The sequence below is a fragment of the Alexandromys fortis genome, unplaced genomic scaffold (genome assembly GCF_014885135.2).
Source record: "Alexandromys fortis isolate MF-2015 unplaced genomic scaffold, M_Fortis_MF-2015_v1.1 scaffold_218, whole genome shotgun sequence".
Classification (NCBI taxonomy): Eukaryota; Metazoa; Chordata; class Mammalia; order Rodentia; family Cricetidae; genus Alexandromys; species Alexandromys fortis.
Window position 1 is genome coordinate 2,095,177 of NW_026068112.1, and position 25,244 is coordinate 2,120,420.

General features: G+C 51.8%; 1 protein-coding gene across 1 annotated transcript in view; it reads right to left on the reverse strand.

Moving 5' to 3' along the window:
- The window catches only part of Rorc (RAR related orphan receptor C), a 26,951-nt gene extending 4,247 nt beyond the window's left edge, over positions 1-22,704 (reverse strand). Inside the window, exons 1-10 of the mRNA XM_050124557.1 lie at positions 22,590-22,704; positions 20,663-20,692; positions 8,009-8,094; positions 7,624-7,765; positions 5,986-6,501; positions 5,648-5,769; positions 4,474-4,606; positions 4,177-4,284; positions 3,916-4,026; positions 2,757-2,866 (exon numbers count right to left, since the gene is read on the reverse strand). Of these exons, the coding sequence (XP_049980514.1) occupies positions 2,757-2,866; positions 3,916-4,026; positions 4,177-4,284; positions 4,474-4,606; positions 5,648-5,769; positions 5,986-6,501; positions 7,624-7,765; positions 8,009-8,094; positions 20,663-20,692; positions 22,590-22,629 (1,398 nt within the window). The 5' untranslated portion in view covers positions 22,630-22,704. The remainder of the gene's footprint in view (positions 1-2,756; positions 2,867-3,915; positions 4,027-4,176; positions 4,285-4,473; positions 4,607-5,647; positions 5,770-5,985; positions 6,502-7,623; positions 7,766-8,008; positions 8,095-20,662; positions 20,693-22,589) is intronic.
- Between the last annotated feature and the right edge of the window lie 2,540 nt (positions 22,705-25,244).

Sequence of the window (25,244 nt, forward strand, 5' to 3'; positions counted from 1 at the left end):
AAAACAAGGGGCTGGAGAGATGGCTCAGTGGTTAAGAGCATTGCCTGCTCTTCCAAAGGTCCTGAGTTCAATTCCCAGCAACCACATGGTGGCTCACAACCATCTGTAATGAGGTCTGGTGCCCTCTTCTGGCCTTCAGTCATACAGGCAAAATATTGTATACATAATAAATAAATAAATATTTAAAACAACAACAACAACAACAAAAAAAAAAAACAAAAAAAAAACATCCCCTCCAAAAAATAATAATACAAAACACACCAAAGTGGATTCAACCACATTTGCATTCCAATGGCTTTCCTAGGCCCAGTCTCTTCTTTAAATCCATTTTGCTGTAGATGGGAGGTTACATTTCTTAGGGAGAGATTGTTTGGATAACTTCTGTATCTCTGTGCTAGCATGATGTGTTCACAGGGCCTAAGAGAATGACTACATAGGTGGGTCCTTTACAAAGTAAATTTCCTAATGACAGATCTGAATACAGCATGGCTCTAGTCGTCGGGGCTTTAGTCGTCGGGGCTCCCCATTGCAGGCTCTAGTCATCGGGGCTTTAGTCGTCGGGGCTCCCCATTGCATGGTTCTAGTCGTCGGGGCTCCCCATTGCATGGTTCTAGTTGTTGGGGCTCCCCATTGCATGGCTCTAGTTGTTGGGGCTCCCCATTGCATGGTTCTAGTTGTTGGGGCTCCCCATTGCATGGCCCTAGTTGTTGGGGCTCCCCATTGCATGGTTCTAGTTTTCAGGGCTCCCCATTGCCTAGAAGCAAAACCTTCACTCTTCCCATGGCACTGAGAGTTTTTGCAGTTCCTGTTCCTCACAGTTTTCAGGCCTACCTTCTGTTCTCTCCAGTCTACCCCAGCTTCTGGCCTCACATTTACCGAAAAGTACCATGAGAGCTGGGAGACAGCTCAGTCAATAAAGTGCAGGACCTGAAAGTTTCCAGAACCCACAGAAAGGAAACCGGGCAAAAGCTGGGTGTGGAGGTACACTCCTTTAATCCCAGTACTGGGGAGGCTGAGGAGGGCTGATCTGTGAGTTCGAGGCCAGCCTGGTCTATGAAGCAAGTTCCAGGGCAGCCAGGGCAATGCAGAAAAACTTGTTGTGAAACAAACAAACACAAAAACAAAAAAAAAAACTGGGCTGGAGAGATGGCTCAGTGGTTAAGAGCACTAACTGCTCTTCCAGAGGTCCTGAGTTCAATTCTCAGCAACCACATGGTGACTCACAACCATCTGTAATGAGACCTGGCACCCCCTTCTGACATGCGGGCACACATGGAAGGAATAATAAATAAATAAATCTTAAAAAAAAAAGAAAAAAAAAACAAAAAAGAAAAGAGAAAGAAAAAAGGGGGAAAAAGAAAGCTGGGCAAGGTAGTTCATGCTTGTAATCTCCATATTTGAGAGAAAGAGACAGCAGATCTCAGCAGTCCTAGGTCAAGCACAGAGCAGGCCAGTGAGAGACGCTGCCTCAAAATGAGTAACTGAATAGGTGAATGAATGAATGAATGATGAATGAAAACTATAGATGGCACCAGCGAGGAATGCTAGCCGAGGTTATCTGGCCTCTACAGGCATACATACACATCCTCGTCTGCATGGGCACCACGTGCACATGGTCACACACACACACACACACACACACACACACGCATGGAAATAAGTGCCATGACCCATCCCCCCTCTACATACTGTTTGACCTCCTTAGATTTCATTCATCTCCTCTCCTAAGCCTGGATCCCTGCTCTGTCCTCATGGATGTTTGTTCAAACCTGTATCTTTCATGCTTGATTCGCCTTTTAAGGTACTACTTAGGTTCTACTCGCTTTACCCTCACGTTGTGGAAAAGTTTTACATTTTTCATTTGTGTGTGTGTGTGGGGGGGTCAGAGATCAACTTGCAAGCGTTAAGAATTTCGTTTTCATCATGTGGGTCCCAGGGATCAAACTCAGGCCATCATAGGCTTTGGGGAAAGTATCTTTATCCATCGGGCCATCTCACCAGTCTCTTAAATTGTTTTAAACTCCTGTATACACTATAATTTTTTCCAGAAGTTCTCCCATTTTTAGAGGGGAGTTTCATGTAGTCCAGGCCTCAAACTCTTTAGAACTGAGGATGACCTTGAATTCCTGTTTCTCTTGCTTCCTTCGTCCTCGTGAGTGCTGCTTTACAGGCACACACCACCAATGCTGTGCTTTCAAGAGTTTTTATAATATTGAATTAGGGGCTCCAGGGATATCATCGAAAGAGCACTGCGATTAAGATTCGTGTTATCAATTAATATAAGCCACTGAAATCACTTTATTGTTACAGGAAGATTTTAACACCTGCCTATTTATAACTGGGCTGCCTTAAGGGTAAGAGACCTATCATCAAAAGCACTTTTTAATCTCATTATAAAATATCACGCATTCTACTTTATATTAGAGTTATTTCAGAAGGCATGGCATCTCTTTATACCCGACTGAAATACCTTAGTGAGGCGGCATCTCTGTATCTTTCCACAGTGCTCTGTGTAAGCAGGTGCTGGGCAAGTGTGAGCTATATTAAACCCAATTGTTCCCTGGAGGTCTCTCACAACTCCACGCTAACTTTCCGCCTCTTTGCACCTGGAACCAGTTGTTCCCACAGTCCTGCTGCTATTGCAAACTCTGCCTTAACACAGCACCTCGGCACTCCCTCCCTCCTGAAGACCCTGGCCCCCAGGGCACAGAACTGGCACTGGGTCTGGTCTCTTTTCTCCTAGGGACCTTTCCTACCTTGGCTAGGAGGCCTTGGCGATGGGTCTTGCAGAGATGGTGATGGAAGGCCAGCTCCAGACTGTATTGCAGATGCTCCACTCTCCTTTTCTCTTGGAGCCCAGGCCGGTCTGAAGGAAGCGATGGGACCAGAGTGAAACAGAAACATCACACACAGTCCTGCCCAGCAAAATGGTATCACGTATCTTTTTGGAGAGGCCCTCCCAGCTGAGTGCATGCGTGTGTGTGTGTGTGTGTGTGTGCATGCATGTGTGTTTGTGCGTGTGTGTGTGTGTGTGTGTGTGTAGTGATGAAATGGGTGGGGACTGTTAGCCTTCCAACTCCAAGCTACCTCTTCCCTGGTAACCTGCTCTTTCACCTGCTCAATGTCAGGCACTAGGTTTCTGTCACGGAGGTAAAATGTTGGAAGGGAGCTTTCCCATTCCTACGAGAGTGGCTCAGCTGATCTCCTGAAGTTGTCCAGATGGCCACCAAGGCCTCTAAAGTCGTCTGTGGCTCTCTTTCATCTCCTAAGAGACCTCTGGCTTTGTTTCCTCAAATACCCTGAAGTCATCTATAAAGTCTTGCTTCTGGCTTGAGGCCATTAACAGAACTGGAGGACTTGTATGGCTATTTAACAGGCACAGAGCGGCAGCCCACTTTCCTAGGTCTTCTGGATATTCAGTGTTCAGCTGAATCAGACACTCTAGTCCCGCGGAGTGGATACCCAGAGCCCTAACACCAGATGAGCCCACAGCAAACAGTCATTCTCAATCAGGAGGTGACTGTTAAAATTCCGGGTGCAGCCCGGACGAGTTACATCAGAATCTGGAAGTGGGACCCAGGCATGCAATCAGTTCTTAAAGCTCTCCAGGTGATCACAATGCTGCCAAGGAGTCGCTGCCACACACTGACCAGTCGGTTAGTCTCCTGGGGAAGCGGCTCACTTCTGCCCAGCCTCCATTCTCCATGCTCCTCCTGCCCCATTACATGCGGTCCTTGCCGCGTCTTATGGTTCCTCTGGATGCTTTCATCCGTTTCATTTTACAGAAGCATTGGGCAGTGCTCATGCTACGTCAGGCAATCTCCCAGATTTAGCCACACCCGAAGGCCTAGGCTCTCCACTCACTGCTGTGTCCTAGCCACCAGGGTGCCCTTCCCCGGGCCCAGCCACACTCACTGGCATTGATGAGAACCAGGGCCGTGTAGAGGGCGATCTCATCCTCAGACAAACGCAAGGCACTGAGGAAGTGGGAAAAGTCGAATATGGAACTGATGAGCTCGCTGCAGCCTGCCGGGGTGGAAATGGAGAGAGTAAGTGGGGAAGCTGCTTCTCAAGGGCACCACCCTTTGGGCATTTAGAGCAGGGGGAGCCTCAGCCCTGGACAGGGGCTTTAGAGAGGACTGGCGTCAGGAACTTCTCATTTCTCTCTGCCCTCACCCAAGGCTCGGAACAGCTCCACGCCGCCATATTTGCCTTCAAAAAAGACTGTGTGGTTGTCAGCATTGTAGGCCCGGCACATCCTCACAAGCACGACTTCCATCGCTCCTGGAAGGGGGGGCGGGTTTGGGAGGGCAGAGTCAAGCAAAGCCAGGAAAGCCAGGAACTGACTCCCCCAGTATCCTGTTTTTTTTTTTTTTTTTAAGGCCATCCCTGGCTTCATCTTACAGGCTCATTCTGCTTCCATCCCCAGCCCATACTCTTCCCCCATCCCTGGGCCCGCCCATCCCAGGGCACCTGCTTTCAGTAGTATGATCTGGTCATTCTGGCAGAGCTCCATGAAGCCCGAGAGCCGCTTGGCAAACTCCACCACATACTGAATGGCCTCAGTGAGGTGGTGGGCACAACGCTCCCACATCTCCCACATGGACTGCAGGGACAGAGGAGGTGACCTGGTGTTGTCAGAGTGGCACAGAAGGGACAACAAATACTGGAGAGCCCTCGGATTTGAGCTTGACTGGCTCTATCTCTTTGTGACCCTGAGTGCCTCTACCTTAGTGTAAACGCTATTCTCAGAGGCCAGCTGACAGAAGGGCTGAGGATGATCTCCCAGGTATGTCTAACCTTTGACACGGCGATACAATGTGGCTAGCTACAAAGTTCACACCTGGGAATCAAGTTTTTAAAAATCTCATGTTTTGGGGGCTGGAGAGATGGCTCAGTGGTTAAGAGCATTGCCTGCTCTTCCAAAGGTCCTGAGTTCAATTCCCAGCAACCACATGGTGGCTCACAACCATCTGTAATGAGGTCTGGTGCCCTCTTCCCACACAGATAGAATACTGTATACATAATAAATAAATAAATATTTTTAAAAAAATCTCATGTTTTTTAAAGCCAGGTATGGTGCACACCTTTAGTCCCAGCACTTGGGAGGTAGAAGCAGGTGGAGTTCAAGACCAGCCTGGTCTACAAAGTGAGTTCCAGGACAGCCAGGGCTACTCAGAAAAAATCTTGACTCAGAAAAAAAATAAAGACAAAAAAAAAAAAAGCAAGCAAACAAAAACCCCTCATGATTGTGCATTGGGCCACGTTAATCACTATCTTTGGACACATGCAGCTTGCAGCTACAGGTTGGATGTACTTCATCAAAGCTTCTGTTACACTGACTAGAAGGAAGGCTATTCAATAAATGGCCTTTAGGTACTTATTAGTGTCAGTTGCTGGTGGAGCACGAAAGGCAGTGTGGCAAGGTCCGGATGGAAGAGGAGGCAGGTTGCTAGCTGGGTAAATTTTCCATAGTCAGGAGCTAGGGAAACCCTCTCATTTAGCTGCTAGGGAATAGAGGACACACCTGTGGGCCAGCCTGTCTGTGATACCCTACTGCTCCCATACCTGTGCAAGTAGCCATCTCTGGGCTTTCCCAGTGGTGGTGGGGGTGATGCCCTCCCTTCCCCGTGTCTCCTGCCCTCACCTTCCTCTGGTAGCTGGTCACCTCCTCCCTGGAGAAGAGGTTGGTGCGCTGCCGTAGCAGGTCCTCCAGCCGTAGCTGGCATGTCTCTCGGTAGGACTTGCAGACATTCTGTACCAGGTACTCTGGGGGCCAGAAGAGGAAGGCACAGATCGGTAGATCTCAGCCAGTTCCCACCCCGACTCTCACAAAGAGTCTCTCCCTGGTCCACCTGCTCTAGCTCCTCCCTTGACTCTTGGTCCAGAATCCCCCAGTTCCTTAGGACTAATGTTTGGTTACAAGGGCGCTAGGGGAAGTTCTCCCCTCATCTTCACCGCCCATTTCCCTTCCCCGATGCTCACCTATGTCTGTCAGAGAGGCGTACGGTGCCTCTGGGGCACTGCAGAAACTGGGACTGCAGTGGCTGTCTGGACCCTGTTCTGGTTCCCCAAGCTCGGGATGCCTGGCTCCCTCGAAATGAAGTCCACGTCTTCCAGAAGTAAGCTGGCTGTCTGTGCTGTAGACGCTGTTTCTGCCTTCAGCTTTGCCTTGCTCTGGGCTATACTCAAGGTGGCAGGAGGCTCCTTGGACTTCTGTTTTGGCCAAGTTGTTGGAATATGGGGGCCCAGAGCCTGAGGCTCTCAGGAGGCCAGGGGGACAAGCAGAGGCCTCAGGCAGGTCAGGTGAGGCGCCCAGTGGTAGCTGTCCATCTGGGAGCCCCAAAGTATATGTAAGGGTATCTGCTCCATGGCCCTCTGCTGGAGGAGTCTTGGCCACTTGTTCCTGTTGCTGCTGTTGCTGCTGCTGCTGCAGCTGTTTCTGCACTTCTGCATGGAGACTGTCCCTCTGCTTCTTGGACATTCGGCCGAACTTAACAGCTGAAGAAGGTTCAGAATCAGGACAGGTGGCAGGCAGGAGAACACAGTACAACAGGCACACAAATTGGACCCTAAGTCAGATTTCTCCCGCCGTCTGTGAACTTTCTCTTTGGGAGCTTAGGCTTTAGGATCCTCCCACAACTGGTTCTGTTCCAGTTAGGATCTGCCCTACTGGCATTTCCATTTCTCTAGGAAAATCATTTGAGCCCTAAACTAAATGCTAATAGTGATAGAAACCAAGCAATGAGCTTGGGCTTGGGATTCTGGTCTCTGGAGACTGGGGCCGAGGTGGGGGTTGAATAGGGGGCCTCAGGCTGTATTGGGGTCAGCGTGCCTGTCTGGGAGGGCTGGAGGAAGAGAAGGGCTGCGAACACAGGTCTCCCTGTGGTCAGGCCTGCAGGCTCCCTGGTGACCTAGATACTCACCACAGCCCAACCCAGGCTCCGCGGCTTTTCTGAACATCCTCTTCTCTCTCTCTTTCCTGCCTTTTTGCTCCCCCAACCCCTCCCAGGTGTGGGGGCACAGCCCTTGGCCCCGCCTGCCCCTCTGCACCCCTGCATGTTTCCTTTCGCTTTGTTATTTTGAGCACTGAAAAGTGCTGACATGCTCCTTCTAGCTCCTCCTCACCTCATGCCACCCCCCCCCCCTCCACCCAGGGCTCCTTCTGCGGTGAGGATGGTGGGTGAGGAGGGTGGGTAAGACCCTAGGAACACCACACTCCACCCCCAACTTCGGGTCATTCTCAGGCTAACTCTGATGGTGTTCCCAGTCACAGGGTTCTAGAGGGAGCTGGAGCTAAACTCCGGTGACAGGGCAAGAGACGACAACGTGGAAAGTGGATGGGAACTAGGCTAGGAGAAGGCAGAACGAAGAGACTTCATTAGAGGAAAAAGAGACAGGAGTGATAGGCCTCTGGTAAAGGGTTTCTGGCGCAGAGCCTGGAGCTGAGACTCTGAAGAGCCTCGAGGACATTCAAAAAGATGGGACAAAGGGCTAAGGGTGGAAGAACGGTGAGAGGCCCCAGGCAGGGTGTTTTTGCAAGCCAATTCTGTCTGACAAGAGCCAGGATGCCTCTCGAGAGCGCAGGGACTCTTGGGGCCTGCTCCCCACCCCCATCCTCACCATCTCGGGACATGCCCAGAGCCAGGCACTTCTGCAGGCGGCAGTGTTGGCATCGGTTGCGGCTGGTGCGGTCAATGGGGCAGTTCTGCTGACGGGTGCAGGAGTAGGCCACATTGCACTGCTGGCTGCGGCGAAAGAAGCCCTGGGGAACAGAGATTGCTTATCCGATCCAGGTCAAGGTCAAGGTGGTCCTGGGACCTCTAACTCCTGGCACCGGCCTCAGGACTTTCCACATCTAGAAACCCACCAAAGGTCCCACAACCCCGACTGTAGAGTTGTGATTGACAATGTGGTCACTTTCCCACACCAAGACACGGCCCTCCTGCTTCCTCACGTTCAGGACCCTCACCAAGTGTGCATCTGCAGACCACTGCCTGTAACTCACCTTGCACCCCTCACAGGTGATGACCCCGTAGTGGATCCCAGATGACTTATCCCCACAGATCTTGCAAGGTATTACTTCAATTTGTGCTGGGAGAGAGGGAGAGAGATGTTAGCCCAGGATATTTTTCTGGATTCCACTACCATGAGCCTGGGGTGCTGACGCAGGTGTCTGGTGCTTCCCCATTTCTCCAGGGAGCCCCACCATGCCCTCTTGCATTAGAGAAGGGGAAGCAAAGTGCTGAATGCTTCTCAGCAAAGGGTCTGAGGAGGCTGGGTTTTGTTCACAAAGCATCTGGGAGTTGTATCAGCTTTTACTGAGGCGGTAAGCAGCTGCAAAGAGGCCACCTGCTTATCCCTTCAAGTTGAATATCCCCAGTGTCCCCCACCCCCATCCTGTAGAGAGCCAGAGGCGTCCTTACAGCTTTGTAACACCTGCTTCCCGCCCAAGGGGCTGCCTTCGTGCCCACTCCCTCTTCTGAGGTTTCACTCCCATGAACAGAGGAAGATGAGGTACACTAAGTCACTGGGCACTAGACAGAGATGTCAGTCACTCTTGGAAGAGAGGGAAGGCCACACAGGAACAGGAACTGAGGGGGAAACAATGGAGTGGGGGTACAGAGAGACTAGGAAGAAGCAGGGATGGAGCCTGGAGAAGCTCAACCCAGCTTTGCTGATTGTCCAAGAGCCCAAATAAGGTTTCCAGGCTGTTGGCCCCAGAACCAACATGAAGTAGTATTTGGTATATAAGCGTGTAAGAGGATAAAGGAATGCATCTGTGTCTATCTGTGTGAGCACAGACCATGACTGTTAAAACTGGCTGAGATTAAAAGCACCTCATCCACCCGTTCCCTTCACAGATGAACAACTAGTTTGCTCAGGTTGTGGCATGTATACAATCCCACCCTCCTGAACTGTTTACATGTGTTGACATGTTTGAAGGCACACTTGTGTGTGTACACAGATGAAAAGCATATGTGGCTTGTTGGTCGTGATGGCAAATGCCTTAGATTCCAGCACTAGGGAGGCAGAGGCAGGGGGATCTTTGTGAGTTCAAGGCCAGCCTGGTCTACACATCAAGATCCAGGCTAGCCTTGGCTACATAGTGAGACCTTATCTCAAGAAAAAAAGAAAGAAAAAAAAAGAAAAAAGAAAAGAAAGGAAAGTGTATGTGACCTGTAGATCCAAACACTCTGTACCAGTGCACATGCGCACATTTGTTAGGCAGATGTTGCTTACTGTACACTAAAACCCAAGTTTTTTTTCCCAGGTGATGGTGGTGCATGCTGGCATTTGGGAGGCAGAGGAAACCTGATCTTTTTTCTTTTTTTGGCTTTTAGAGACAGGGTTTCTCTGTGGTTTTGGAGCCTGTCCTGGAACTAGCTCTGTAGACCAGGCTGGTCTCGAACTCACAGAGATCCACCTGCCTCTGCCTCCCGAGTGCTGGAATAAAGGCGTGCGCCACCACCGCCCGGCGAAACCTGATCTTTTGAGTTTGAGGCCAACCTGATCTACAGAGCTAGTTCCAGGATAGCCAAGACTACAGTGTTTTGTAAAATCAGGAGAGAGAAAGAGAGAGAGAGAGAGAGAGAGAGAGAGAGAGAGAGAGAGAGAGACCGACCCTGTTTTGAAAAACCAAAAACCCGAACCAAACAAAAAAGCCAAGTTTTCCCTCCCACTGAACTCATTCTAAGCTCTGTTGGTCACCCTCTGCGTGGCTGCTCCTCCCAGGCTGATTTCCTTTGTCCTGTCACTGCCAGTGCCTACAGTTTTCTGCAACATTTTAAAGGACATCAAGAGGCTGTCTTCCAGTGTGGTGGCATACACCTTTATTTTTTTTTTTTAAATCAATCGTTCATTCTTTTAAATATTTATTTATTTATTATGTATACAATATTCTGTCTGTGTGTATGCCTGCAGGCCAGAAAGAGGGCACCAGACCCCATTACAGATGGTTGTGAGCCACCATGTGGTTGCCGGGAATTGAACTCAGGACCTTTGGAAGAGCAGGCAATGCTCTTAACCTCTGAGCCATCTCTCCAGCCCTGGCATACACCTTTAATACCAGCATTTGGGAGGCAGAGACAAGGGGAACTTTGTGAGTTCAAGGCCAGCCTGGTCTACAAAGGGAGTTCCAGGACTTCCAGGGCTGTTACACAGAGAAACCTTGTCTGGAAAAACAAACAAACAAAAACAGACCAAACCAAACCAAAGAGCTAGAAAGGCTGGGGACTTAACTCTGTGGTATAGCAGCATATATGAAGCCCACATTCAATCTGCAACTTTTGGGGGAGATGGGAAGAGAAGGGACAGCAACTGGGTGAAGCTTGGAGCCCCAGCCATTCCAGATATTTCCAGAAGCTAAGAACTCAATGGGTGGGTGGGTTGGTGATCTCTGGTTTTCCCCAAATGGAGAGGCTAGCGCTGGAGCAGGCCAGAAAAATGGTCTCCAGTAAAGCCCTTTCTCATCTGTGACACGTCTCCCACTCTATGGACAGAGGGAGGACCTTACAGGGAACAAATTCACCCCTATGTGAACTCATAGCCTGGGCCTGGTGCCTGATCACGTGTGAGCCTGCTAATCGGGTGGGGTTGCACATCCCTGTAATTCCAGCACTTAAGAGATGGAGGCCCAGAGGATTAGGATTATCCTTGGATACATAGTGAGTTCCAGGGTAGCCTGGACTATGCAAGACTCATTTCAAAAAACAAAACCACACATAGGCCTGCTGATGCGAGAGGAGGTAGACCGTGATGTGCCTACCACTTCCCAAAATATTCCATCATCCTTAAACCATGATCTTCTCAAACCAGCCAAGAGCTGGGTCAGATTAAGCAGCTGAAAGGGCCACATGAGTGTCTGACTCAGTTCTTTGTCCAACCCCCAGACACACTTGCCACCCGCCAACTGCACAGTAAGCTGCGGCCACCAGACGGCAAAGCACACTTTTCAGATTGTTTCCTGTAAGTTACAAGCTGGTTTTAATGCTTGGGAGGAAAGAGAGAGCAGGAGGGAACCTGGGTGCCTGGAAGAGGGGTGGAAAGTGTGGGGGCACACACACTTCCAGTCACTAATAGCACTCTCAGACTCGGTTCCCTTGGCCGCAAGTGAGGGCGAAAGTAACACTGCCTGTCATGTAGGTCGTACAGTTCTAGGGGGCACCGTGGAGGGGCAGAACGCTGGCTGGTTATTGCTGTCTGATATAAAGCAAGTCCATGGGCATGGCAGGCTGGCCGAAGCACTCTGGCCCACAGGCTTTTTTCCTGCCCAACACCTTCTCCTCTATGTACTGTGGTATGTCTTTCTTTAGTGGCCCTAAGACCAGAGAGGGGGGGGGGAACCAACATAGGTCACCTAGAAAAGCAAGTGGTAGGGAGATTAGGCCAAGCCACAGTGGGAACTCAGGCCCTGGCCCAGCAGGCAACCACAGTCCTCCCTACCTCTTCCCTTCTCCAAGAGCCACATCCGTGTGCGTGTGTGCACTGACCGCATGGATGACCCCAGTCACACCTCCCTGTCCCATACCTGACCCACTGTTGGTCCTAGCCCAGGAACCTTACTTACCACAGTGTGACTAAGACCATGCCTGTCTTCAGAGATTTGGATGGTCAAGGGAGATTTGGGAGCTGTGGGAGTCCTGGACCCCAGCTACTAGCCCATCCCCTCCTCTGTTTTCCTCAAGGCAGTGGTCCACCATGAGACAAGCACAGAGTCAGAGCTCTCTGTGTGAGACCCTCTAGCCAAAAGAGCTAGAAGGACTGTGAGGTTCAAGACTGGGGGAAAATAGTCAGTTATAGCAGTGGAGAGACAACAGAAAGAGAGGGAAACCTCTGTTGTGTCCTAGCCCTGTGCCAAACCCTCCACATGACCAGGCTTCTGGTCTTTCTATGGTACTCCTTCCCCTATACACCTCCCTCCTTTCAGTACCAAGTACCAGCATTGTGTGTGCATGCGTGGGGTGTATGTGTGTGTGTGTGATCTGGGGAAGGAAGGAGGGGAAGGGCTGGTAGGGAGCTGGTGGGAGGAGCTGAGAAACACCTTCCACAACTAACCCTTTAAGACTCACAGGGTGAGCCAGTCCCTGAACAGCAAGCATGGGAACCCAGTTTGGGGAGGGGGAGCTGAGTAATCACAAGATTACTCAAACTGTTGCCTGGGAGTCTAGTCTGCCAGGAACTTACCATCTCAGAGCCCAGTGGTGCCAGGAACTGGAGCCAATCAAAGGTCAGGAACCTGCAGGCCAGCTCCTGCACCATGGCTCCCACCGCAACCAAACACCACTTAGCTGTTTTCTTAGGCTTTCTGTGTCTTACCGGCTGCTTCTCATTGCACCCTCCTCCTGAAGGTTATCAAATGAAAACCTTCAAGTTGGGAAACCTCAGCTGTCAGAGAGGCTGGGGCAGGAGGGTTACCATGCCTTTCAGGCCAGCCTGGGGTATAGTTTGGGACCCTGTTTCAAAAATGACAACAAAACCCTCTGGTCTCCATTCTCACAAAAGCAAAAATGGCTGGTGCAGGCTAGTGATGATCGAGCAACCTGGAGGTCCTGTTGAAATGTGGGACTGGGCTGCAGATGGAGCTCTGTAGTGAACTAGCCTTGTATTTGTGGTGTTCTGAGTGCTATAGCCCGGTACATGAAACAAAAGCCTGTCTTTGTTCAAGCAGCCCAAGGTGGGGCTCAGGAGAGTCTGTACTTTAACAGGCTCCTGGGTGGTTGCTTCTTTGCCTTCATACTATACTTGAAACAGCAAGATTTTAGTCCCCCTGGAGGCTAAACAGCCAGGTTGTTCTTCCCAAGGGGTCAAGGTCAGTTTGATGATCTTCCCAAGCCCATTCTTTACACAGGCCAGTTCATCAGGTTTTCCCCTGTGTCTGCCCTACTAAGGTAATGTGAGAACCATAATTATGATGCAGCCCTGGAAAGCAAAGGTGACTCTCCTTTAGACTGCTTTAGCCCTGAGAGCACCCCCCAGGGAGTACCCCCCCCAGGGAACATCTTAGAACCTCTTACAAGGAGAAACAAGGCAGAGGCAAGGACCTCTGCCTCCTACCTCCTCTAATCTCACCCTGCTCACAGCTGCAAGATTCACTGATAGTGCTTTCTGACTTTATCCAGAGCTGGGCCCTGGGTCCTGACCAGGTGCCTAGCCACAGAGAGGAAGTGGTAGGAACAGAGAGGGACTGCAACCCAGGGGGTTCTCACTCCAGAAGCCCCAGTTGCAGGGAAGGAATGGTTTAGGCAGAGGCATGCTACGGTTCTTTCTTCTGTTCTTCTCTTTCTGTTGTCCAATTGATACTGAGTAAGGAGGAATAATAACGAAAGACGTAAGCACTATCGGAATTCTTAGTGTATGCCAGGCTTGTGTGTGCGTGTGCGTGTGTGATGCTGTGGACAGTACCCAAGGTCTCATGCATGTAAAACAAGCACTTTATGAGCTGGTCTATTTCCCCAGACTTGTTTTTTTAATTATTATTATTATTTTTAAAAATTATTTATCATTTGTACAGTGTTTGGTCTGCATAACAGAAGAGGGAACCAGATCAAATTACAGATGGTTGTGAGCCACCATGTGGGTGCTGGGGATTGAACTCAGGACCTCTGGAAGAGCAGCCTGTGCTCTTAACCTCTGAGCCATCTCTCCAGTCCCCCTTTTTAATTGTTATTATATTTATTTATTGATTGTGCATGCACATGGGCCACACGCCACAATGAATGTGTGGAGGTCAGAGGACAGATTATAGGGGTTGGTGCTTTCCTTCTGCCATGTGGGGCCTGGGGGCTGAACTCAGGTTATCAGACTTGGCAGCAAGACCCTTTATCCACTGGGCCGTCTCACTACTCCTCTCCCGTCTAGGTGGGGTTTCACTGTGTGCTCAGGCTGGCCTGGAATGCAGGATTCCCCTTCCAGTGTCCTGAGTGTTGGGGTTATAGATGCGAACCATCACACTCACTTTCTTTTCAAAACGTCTTCATGGATTACTATACTGCATGCGTGCACGCTATCTATACATGTGGGCACACATGCTGCAACTCACACCTGGCGGTCAGAGGACGGCTCTGTGGTGTCGGTTCTCTCCTTTCACCTTTGCGTGGCTTCTAGAGGTTGAACTCCAGCTGCCAAGATCGCAGGGCAAGATTCTCTAGTGGCTGAACTACCACACCATCCTTGGGATTCTTTACGTATACTTTTAGTGGTCACACAATTCTGTAAAGCAGGGTCTACTAATAGTGTCCCCATCTACAGCTCAAAAAACCAAGGCCTAGCGAGTGACCAGACCAAGCCTATACAGGCAAAGGGCAATCAAGGAGTTGGGTCTTGGTAACTGGAGACAGAGTCCTCAATCATTAAGCTGTATCCGCTTGGAGGATGAGATGCCCAAGTATACCAGGAGAGTGGGATGGACCAAGGTCACTGGCTGCAAAGTGAACAAGTGTGAAATGAGGGTGATGATGGGTTAGGTGAGGAGCAAGGACTCATGCCTAGTACAAAAATAGAGAGGGAGATAGATGATTGATAGATAGATACAAAGATAGAGAGGTAGATAGATAGATGATAGATAGAGGATGGATGGCTGGATGGATGGATGAGACCATTCCCTGGGCCCAACTTTCATCAGTGGTCTTGGCTGGCTCCTGTACCCTTTATCTGCTTCTCTAGAGCCAAAGTCAGAAAGCTTGTGCACCCGGACAGAGCTCATGGCCCAGTGCCCTCTGGAAGTCCACAGCTCATTTAGGGTATGAACCAGGTTATCCATTGTTGGACCTTTCTTTGCAGAAATGAATGAATGGCTGGGTGAGAAAGAGGAATGCTTCTCTTCACTTAGGCCCCTTCTCTCTCTCCACCGAGACCACAGCTCCAGCCAGCGGTCCCCTGTGTACCGCAGCCTATCATCAGCCTCCCTCCTTTCTTAGCTCTCAGTTCCTCTAGTTTCTGCTGGAAACCAAGGTGGTGGTTGCCACCACAGGGCCAGGAACCACTGATCTACCTGGTGGGCATACCTCCAGCCCGGGCAAGCCCTCATGAGAATTTTTTACTGACATACCTGATCCCAGAACTGAAAAACTAGTGACGCTAAGACTCAGGTGGGCGAGGGAGAGACGGGTTTTTGCAAAGCCATGAAAGCTAGCCAGCCACTCGAAACCCCTTCTTGCTGCCCCCGCCACCCCCACAGTCTGGGACAGGAGAAAGGAGGGGAAATAAAAGAACTCAAAGAAAACAAGCCACGAATGGGGGAGGGGATGAATCACCAGGAGGAAGCTCTGAGGACTGGGAACCATACTCAGCATCTCCCCCTGTCCCCTGGGCAGTAGCTCTTCCCCTGGGCACCTCTGCTGCCTTTGGGATGCAGCAGACCCAGAAGCACTTGGCTGGGGCACCCACACCCCTCTTTATTACTGTTCTGCCCCCAAATAGAAATCTCCGATCTCCGTTCTTTGAGCCTTGAAGTCTCAGGGAAGAGGCCTTGTTGTCACACTAGCAGGAGTGGAAATTAGACCTCAGGAAATATTCATGGGGACAGGAGTGAGACCCCAGGCTGTCTTCCTTAGAGAGCACTCAGCTGGGGGAAAGTCCCTGGCTCTGTTGCTTTGAGTCAGCAGCACAGAGCAGGGGAGGAGTGAGTGAGCCCCAGGTAGGGACAACAGTTGATACACATTTTCATTGTGATGGGGCAGATGGGAGTTCTTTCCAGTCTTGAGCCTGAGGCAGGTGGGATTTGGGCTAGGAATGAGAAGAAAGGAAAGGAGAAGGGTGCAGGAGCCGTATGAGGAAGGAGCAAGGCCAGATGGAGCAAGGCTCACAGTATACTCCTATAATCCTAGCACTTGGAGAACAGAGGTAGGCAGGTCAGAAGTTCACGGTCCTCCTCAGCTATATGGTGTTGGTCCCAAGACCAACCTGAGCTATGAGACTTGGTCACAAACAAGCAAACAAACACATAAAACCAAACAGAGCCATGAGATGGCTCAGTGGGTAAAAGCGCTAGCCACAAAAGTCTGACGACGTGAGTTCAATCCCCAGAACTCTAGGGGAAGGAATCAACTACCAAAAGTTGTCCTATGCCCACCACACGCACTCTGTGGCACCTGTTATTCACACACACACACACACACACACACGAACGCAAGCACACGCGTTGGGGACTTGGAGTTCTTTATGACCTACTGCTCTGCATTATCATGACTGGATTCAAGGAAGGTGACAGACATGTGGCCTCCCACTTATACCTCCTGATTACTCACTTCACAGTGACCAGCTCCTAACAGTAAGGAGCTGGGCTACTCACCCCTGGCTGCTGGTGGTGGCAGTGGATCTGTTTGGTTATGAGACACCCTCTAGTTTCTTTACCACCTCCCTCGTGTCTGTACCTTATAACCTGTGCCCAGTGGTCTCTGGACATCTTACTCTATGGCAATCCTGATATTCCTCCACCTGGACATCAGCCCTCCTGATCTTTAATCCATCACTCATTTCCTGGGTTCCTTCTGCTCCTCATTTCTCTGACCTTACTCTTTGGTGTGTCATGGTCCCAAGGCCTGTCTTCTCTGACTTTCCCAAGCTGGTGGTAATTGGCACTCCATAGGGTCAGAAAGCTTAGGTATATTTGTGTGATTGTGCATGCGTGTGTGTGTCTGTGTGTGTTTCCGTGTGTGTGTCTGTGTGTGTTTCCGTGTGTGTGTGTGTGTGTGTGTGTGTAATGCAGAGTTGCCCAAGTGTCTCTCTCAGCCACTGTTGGGGACTTCTGTCCCCTGCTTGGGCATGAAGTATGCAGAAACATGACATTCCAGGGCTGATCTGGCGTGTTGGGGCTGTCTCTTTGAGGTCCGGTCTGCCAGCTTTTGCAATTGAGGGGAAGAAGCCAGAATGAAACCTGCAGCTCCTACTCCCGTTGTTAGGACTCTCCAAGTCCTCCTGTCTCACCAAGGCTCCAGCCCCCAACTGTAGTTCTACCCTGCACATGCAAGTAGTGATATCAACTCGATCTGGTTTCCTTGTATATCATGGGGGGGGGGATAGATTCTCTTTTACCCTTGGGGGTGCCACTTTTGGGGACAAGGGGTCTCTTTGGTCCTGGGCTCTTAGAACTGGGAGACTCTCTACGTTCGGCTTCACTGTGAAGTTGGTTTTGTGGCTGGAGCCCGGAGCCCAGTGGCTTGCCTCAGGTGACCTGGTGCTGGAACCTGCTCACTAGACTTTCAGTCCCTGGGTCTTTCCAGGACCCAGAATGGCCTCCTTTCTGTGGCTTGTGGAAAGACCCCAGGCTGAAGTTGGGTTGCCTGAGTCCTCAGGTTATGGCCTCAAGGCCACTGGCTTCCCTTTTCCCATTTACCCTGGACTCTGACAGGTCTTCTGGCTTCCCTTACGTGAACGTGGAGGGTGGTCTCATTGCCCAAACTGCTTGGCTGGAAGACAAATGGGCCCCAGACATCTGCCCAGCAGCTGTCAGCCCATGGTTCCAAACAGGGACAGGAGAGAGACTAGGGGCTTTCTGCTTCCATCTCTACTGTAGCAGGAGGCACATGCAAGTGCATACAAACACACGCAAGCACACACAGGGCACTCCCTGGCTGAATTGAACTTAGCCTTCATGTCCAGTGTGTGTGTGTGTGGGGGGGGGGCAGTCAGGCAGATGGACGTTTCTGAGGCCTGATGGTAATTTCTGACTCCCCACTGCCTGCTGACCTCAGTTTACTGTGACTCCCGCTTCAGGGCACAGCAGCGCCTGTGTTTGGAGGCACAAAAAGAAACTCTTCACCAGGAAGAGCTAGGAATTAAGCTGAGTCTCAATGACTACCAACCTCCACCAGCTCCCAGACTCCAACACTGAGCTCTTGGGTGATGCACTCCCTCCCTTGGTCTTGGTCTCTCTTGTGAGTCAAGGGGCCCCAGACACTCTGGGCATGCTCAGTTTTCCCAGAACTTATGGCAGGAACTCCTCAACAACTCATTTACCACTGCTGCCAAGGAAGCTGCCTAGGGAGAGAAACTCCCTGGGGACTCCAACCACCTCTTGGCACATCCTGACCTTGACTGGGACACACCCTGCCAAGGAGGCAGTTTCCAAGACAACCCTCCTATTCAGTAGGACCCAGGCTTCCCCGTGGCCAGGTGGCCCCATTCACTTACTTCTCATGACTGAGCCTAGGCTCTCCGGTCTTGGCTCCCTGTCCTCCTCCGTAGAGTAGACCAGAACAGACACAGCTGGCAGTGGAGGTGGGGTGAAGCCCTCTCAGAGGTGCCTCAGCCCGCAGATCTCAACAAAGCTCTCCACAGTGTTTCTGGGCAGGGGGGGGTTTAAGCTCTGCACCACACAGGTGGCCAAGTGACAGCCCCCCAGCCCCCAGAGGTGCACTGTGTATGATGACAGGCACCCCACGTGGCCAATCTGGGTCTGGGACAGGGTGTGAGGGGCGGGGCAGCCAATCACAGGGGGCGTTGGAAAATTCCAAAACCACAGCCACAGTGGTGGTAAAAGCTGTTTCCACTCGCCAGGGCAGTTCTAGCTGGGGAGCTTCGTGGAGCTCATGGGCTGAGGCCAGGCTCGAAATCCCCTCTTCCTGAGTACCCCAGGCCCTCTTCAGCAGGTGACACCAGGGGTAGGGATGTCCCAGAGGTAAGTCACAGAATATCTGTCTTGGGTAGTGTCACGTGGCACTGCGACCCTGTGGAGTCAACAGCCATGCCCAGTGCGGTGTAATCAGGAGACTACTGACCCTCAGCACACCGGCCCGCCACCTCCACATGACGGGCTGAGGATATGACAGTGGCAGTACCGTTAGGCAAATACCCAAGACTGTTCGATGGGTTGGCCCTTCAGAAAGGACTTTTAGGAGCAAGACTGCTAGACTGGAACACAGACAGTGAATGCCACCATCTTCATCCTCTTAACAATATGCTTAACTCAGAGTGGGGGGAATTGACTCAGTTCTGGGTGGATTATGTAATCCCCAAACATACTTTGTGTGACAGCTACCATTTCAAAGGCAAGTGAGGGGGGGGGGACACAGAGAGGTTAAGTAACCCGCTCAAGGCCACGCAGGTCGAGAACGGTAGAGTGGTCAGGCAGAGTGGCTTCAGATCCACTGAGGAACCTGGGGGTGTTTCTGGTTCAAGTTTGCTTTTGAGTATGTCTCAGGCTGGCCAGGCTCTGGCACTTGAGTTTCTCTGTAGGTTTTGTTGCTGTGAGGTTTGTTACTGATGGGTCCCTTCATTTTCCAGTCTGCTCTGTGGGGTATCTCAGCCTTGAAGGTTCTTCTTCTGACCCCTTAGTTGCTAGACTCCCTCTTGGTCTGTGTGTGCCCCCTAAGTTTCTCATCCTAGACCCTTTTTTTTTGAGGTTATTTCATTGGGGGAATCATTTTTATTTTCTTGACCTGGGGTCGGGGAGTGGATCTCAACATCTGGACCAATTCCCTTGAGAGAGCTTCAATCTTGCTGGGACCCCCAGCTCTTCAATTAATACAAGCCTCTCTCTGCTGGCTTAGGAGCTGCGCTTTGGGTTGGTGAGGGTGGACAGCCTGGATCCTCATGAGGACATTCATAGTGGGGACTCAAAGACAGAAGTCAGGGCTGGAGGCTTGGCTTGGCCTTTCCTAGTTTCCACTGCTCCAAAAGCCCCCCACCCCCTTGTGGTCCCTGATCCCCTCCCCCAGCTAGCCTTAGTCATTCTCACTCGCTTTCCTCCCAGGGTGCTGCTCAGCGTTTCCGTGGGGCCCTGTGGCTAGTGGCTCAGGAAGCTGATCAGGATTATGCTGAGCCAAGCAGCCCCGACCCCCCAGGAAGATGGAGCATCCTAGGTCAGGGAGGAGGGATGCTGGAACACAAGGCTGCAGATGCCTTTGGCAGTGGGAGGAACTGGGGGACAAACAAAGAGCATGTTCTGGAGGTGTGGAGGGTCCCTCCTCTGATGAGGACGCCACACTAGTGTAACGACCACACTTGTGTAAGTCTTTTCTAGAGTGCTCCCAGGTTGCTCGGCAGGATTTGGAGGAGTGGCTGCCCTTGGTGTTGGAATAGCCTGTCTCTCTGTGGCTGGACTTGGGGTGCTGAAATGGCCCTAGAGAAGATGCTTACTCGCCAGTATCCATTGGGGTGTCCTTCTGGACAGGCTCTTGCTCATAGACTTCAGTCTCAGGATTTCAGGACCCCCAAGAAACAGTGCCCCCGACCATTCTCTCTTACAGAGAGGCCAGGCAGCCTGCTCTCTAGTTCTGCAGAGTCTCGATCCAGGCTTGCTCACACCTCAGAATGTGTTAACCACAGAGATGAACACACCAAACCTGGCTCTGCCACCACAAAGCCTTGGGCACGCTCCTAGGCCTCCCATTGTGGCTGCTGAGTTCCGAGGCTGGGGCGACCTTAAACCTCCTCCCTGCCCTGGCCCAGCGACCCGCGCCTCTGTCCAGAGTGCACTGCCCTCCTCTTTCATGGTTCCCCTTTTCTTTACATTGTTTGTTACTTGACACTCTTTGGGCTTCTTTTTTTGTTCCTTGCTATCTTGGCCTATAGGTCTTTTCCTTTGGCCCTTGTCTCTTGGGTCTTGTAGTCTCGCCTGCCTCTTTCACTTCTGCTCAGACCTGGGCCTTTCTCTCACTCATGCCTTCTGAACTGTTTCACCATACCCAGGACCACCTTCTTGGCTCAAACCCCTACTCACAAGTATGAGTCTTCTTTGCAGCCAGAAGTTCTGTAAAGAGAAGAGAAGGAAGGGTCAGTCAGCAGTTGACAAGGCGGTGAGCCACGGGCTTCCTCAGTTTCTGGCTCCCACCCTGCCCCATTTTTTCCCCTAGTACTGCCTGGCCTTTGAGGAGAAGCTGGGCCCCCTTAGCAGTGCCACGTCTTTACCCTTTGGCCACGCTGGCTCTTTTCCAGGTCCTGAAAGTGCCCAGCTCCTCTCAGCCTCCTGGACTTCCCCATGCCACTCTGCCATCCTCCCACCCCTTCATCTAGCTCCATCTCAGACGTCTCTCTTCCTCTGGAGCAGCCGCCATGCCCTCTCCTGCCTTGGGGTTTATTCAGTCAGCAACGTGCGTTGTTTCCTGGCACTTGACGTAAGAGCCAGCTGCCCTGGGTGTGCCATGGGCCCTTCTTCATTGTAAGGCTGTCTTGCAGCAGAGCCACTATCTGTCTTGATCAGCCTGCTATTTTGGGGACACCCAGAAACCTCTAGCATTTGGCACAGTTGAAGTACACAAATATTCTGCACCCAGACTTAAATTCCTGTGGGAATGCAATCTTTTGGTTGATTGGCTGTGCTAGACAACATGAAGGAGTTGCAGAGGTGTGGGACTGGGTGGTTGAAGAGGAACAGGCTCTCTCCGGCAACCTCTGGGTTTCACTGGTCTACAAGCCAGCAGAGGAAAGAGCCCCTTTCCTGGCTGTTCTTCTTTGTGGCCAGGTCTGGGTGGAAATCAGGCAGTAGGAGACCCAGGGTGCTTCATAGAGGTTTGTAGAAATGCTGTTTCTACAAACAGGGAACAGCTGATGGGGGGGGGGGTAGCCTTGGCTACTGCAGAGTTACAGGTTCATTCGTGCATGCAGTCATTATTTGGGAAACACCTAGAGAGGGAGTCCTTGGCAAAAGAGGCTTTTTAAAAAACTACCAGATCTCCATCCCATTTCCTATATCCACACAGTGCCCAAGGCCAGTCTTTTGTCCCAGAAAGCCCATTAGCCCTGCCTGTAATATCCCTAACCTTTGACTCAGTTCTGTTACTTTTTGCCTTCTGTGTACCAAGACTGACTCTCTGCCAGGAGGTGCCCCCTGCAGCCAGACTTCCTACTTTTCATTGCCTCGGTGGTCAATGGGGCCCAGTGGCCTGGCTCCCTGGGGTGGGGGAGGGGAAGGTCTACACCCCTGTCAAGCCTCTGGCTTTGCATTTCTGGGCAGTCCCGAATGGGGGAGAGGGAGGGGGCATGGGAGCACTCCCTGTGTTGGCCCCAGGGACCTTCTCTAGGTGGTCCTGGAAGCTGGAAGCTGTCACTCACTCTCCCTAGACTGCCAGCTGACAAGCATGGTGGGGCTCCTCCCTCCTGGGCTCCACAGGTGCCTCACACTCTGCAGAGATAAAACTCCTTGAACAGGTTGGGAGGAAAGTGCGGGGCTGCCGGGCTGGAGCAGCTGGAAGTCGTACCTCACCCCCCTCCCCTCCGCACCTGCCCTGCCCCTTGCCCCCCACTTACAGCAGACAGGGTACTTCACTGGAGCCGGCTGCTCCCTGAGTCAGTACTGCTCAAGGGTCCTGTGACAGGGAGGGGCCTGCTCATACCTGGGAGCCAGCCTCATTCCCATCTTTCCTCTGAATCTAGCCTCCCTAACACAGCTCCTCCCTCCTGACCCCACTCCAACCTGGCTCTTCCTTCTGGCCTTCTCTGTCTTCCCAAGTCTCCTCCTGCCGGAACCTGAACCCTTCTTCCTGTTTCCCCTCCTTTGATATGAAGATTTGTCCTATCCCAACTTTCTGCTCTCCTCTGCCAATGCGACTCTCTTCTCCAATTCTTTCCCAGTCTCTTCCCATCCCTCCTCTGCTCTGAGCCTCCTGGTGGTCTCTTCCACCTGCCCGCAGGACTTTGGGGTCTCTTACCCCGAGATGTTCGGTGGTGTCTCTGTGGGGCCCTGTCCATGGGGTAGCTCCCTTGGTGCCGTCCTTGCTGCCCTGGCTGCCCAGGAGGGCAGGGAGCAGGGCCCAGGGGAGGGAGGAGGGAAGAGGGAGGGAGCACCTGGCCCGTCAGCAGGCAGGGGAAAGGAGTGGCTGGCAGAGTGTCCTGGCACTCGGAGGGGACTCAGGGAGAGAGCAGCGCACCAGGGTCTGGCGTCTTGAGGAGAAATGGCTAGGTGAAAGGGAATTTATCGATTCCCTGCAGTGTGCTGAGTCTTTTGCCAGGCCTTGTAGGTAAATCGGGATTGTGGTTTTCACAAATGCGTATGATAGCCTCTTCAGGAAAGTGTGACTATTCAGAATCATCAATCCATTGTTGCTCAGAATAGAGAAGACTTGCCAGGGACTTCACAAGAGCAATTCGTGATTGAGCTGAGATTTGAACCCAGGTCTTCGTGACTTTTGACCAGACTAGAACAGATAACAGAACAGCAAGAAGGGGAAGAGTGAAGAGGATGGGCAGCATGTGTATGTCTGTGGGGGTGGATGTGTGTGTAGAATGTGTGTGTGTGTGTTGTGGGGGTGGAGTGGATGTGTGTGTGTTGGGTGAATGTGTGTGTGGTGGGGGTGGGGTGGATGTGTGTGTGTGGGATGTGTGTGTGTGTGGTGGGGGTGGGGTGGATGTGTGTGTGTGTGTGTTGTGGGGGTGGAGTGGATGTGTGTGTGTTGGGTGAATGTGTGTGTGTGGGGGTGGGGTGGATGTGTGTGTGTGATGATGTGTGTACATGTGTGGGGGACGGCGGGGGATGGATGTAATCTCCACGCTAGGGTCAGGTGTACTTTTCTCCGTGTTGGATTCCTGGAGCACGTGCCTACTTTGTCTCTATCTAACCCCATGCTGCCCTCCTCTGGATTTCCCTGGCTTCTAGGTGCTTGTCGTACTCCTGGAGGGGTAGAGGGTGGGGGAGTGTGTGTGGGAGGAGGAGCAAAGTGGAGAGCCCCGGGAAGAGCGAGGAGGGAGAGCATAAGATAGGAATAGCAGCCAGCTGACAAACTGGGAGGAGGGGACCCCCTCACTCCCACCCCCTTCCCGGACTAGGACTGCTCACGTTACTCCTGTACTGGAGTCTGAGGAGGGCCTGAGTCGAGGCTTCTGTGGATATTGGATGCCACAGTTCGGCGTGGCCTCCACCCAGGGTTTGATTAGCTGGGCCTGACTTTTCTGCTTACCCAACAGCCACTGGCGAGGGGCCAGGCTGCAATCAGGAGGCTCCCAGCCCCTCCTCCCGCTCTCTCCAGCTGGTAAACAGCGGGGCAGGAGTCAGCCACGCCAGGGCCTCGTGACTGGCCTGCTCCCTCCACCTGGTGCACGTGGCACCTGGCGTGGAAAGGGCACGCAGCCGCCCCGCTCTCCCAGCAGCCTGTTCTCCACTCCTGCCTGTTTGGGAGCGTCTGCTACCATCAGCACCTAGGTCTCTGCGGAGCTGGAGCTGGGTGTCCTAAGCCTCGGGAGCAAAGATTAGGATACATAGCTTCTCTGACTCCTAGGGAGATGGATAAAGGCTTGGGGAATGAAATGACTTTTGAGGGCCTTTGAGGATCTGCCTATTTCCATGAATATGTACGTGTTCACGTGGGTGTGCACATATGTGGGTTTGTGTACATGTGTGAGTGTGCACGCCTGTGGAGGCAAGAGGCTGACATCTGGGCATCTCGTGTCTTCCTCAGTTACTCTCTACATTTTTTTTCTTTTTGAGACAGGGTCTCTCATGGAGCCTGGAGCTCACCATTTTGGCTAGACTGGCTGGCTGATGAGCCCTTCGGAGCTGTCTGCACCACCCCACTGTTGAGTGCCTACCTATCACTGTACCCCTGTTTTGTTATGTGGGTTCTGCGGGACTGAACTTAGGTTTTATGCTCTTGTGGCAATACTTCACTACTCCACGGCCTTTGATATGGGCCCATGTATACTTTTCTGCTCAGAACATGAAGTCAGTCTGGAGGACGTAGGTAAGAGGCAAAGATCTGGTGGTGGTACACCTCACCTAGGATCCCACCTAGGACTCCACCTATGACCAGAGCCAGAAAGAGGCAGCAGGAAAGGCTGGGTGTTCGGGGGATGGGGCCCTTCCTTGCCCACCCTGTACCCCAGAATTCTCCCCTCCTGCCCTTTTCTGTGCTCTCATAGGATCGCCCTTCCCTGTCTACTCTTCAGTTTCCCACTCCTTTCCCCTCCCATCTCCCCTGCTTTTTGTTCTTGTTTCTTATTTTTAGTTAATTTTAATTTTTTTGTGTGTGTATGAGTATTTTGCCTGCATGATTGTCTGGTACACTCCAGGGGACAGAAGATGTCAGATGCCCACCAGTGTCGTAGTTGGTTGTGATGTGGGTGCAGGGAATCGAACCTGGGTCCTTCTAGAAGAGCAGCCAGTGCTCTTAATTGCTGAGCGATCTCTCCAGCTGCTGTAAAATGGTGCAAGAGAGACCTTGATGGGCCGATGGGCAATGGGGCCACGTGGTGGGAGAGAGCCAAAAGCCTCACCGCAGGCGGGAGACAAATGGGCCATGCAGGCAGAGCTTAAGTGAGAATTTATTGAGAGAAGGGTAAAGGAGAGGGAAGAGGGAAAGAAATACAGGGAC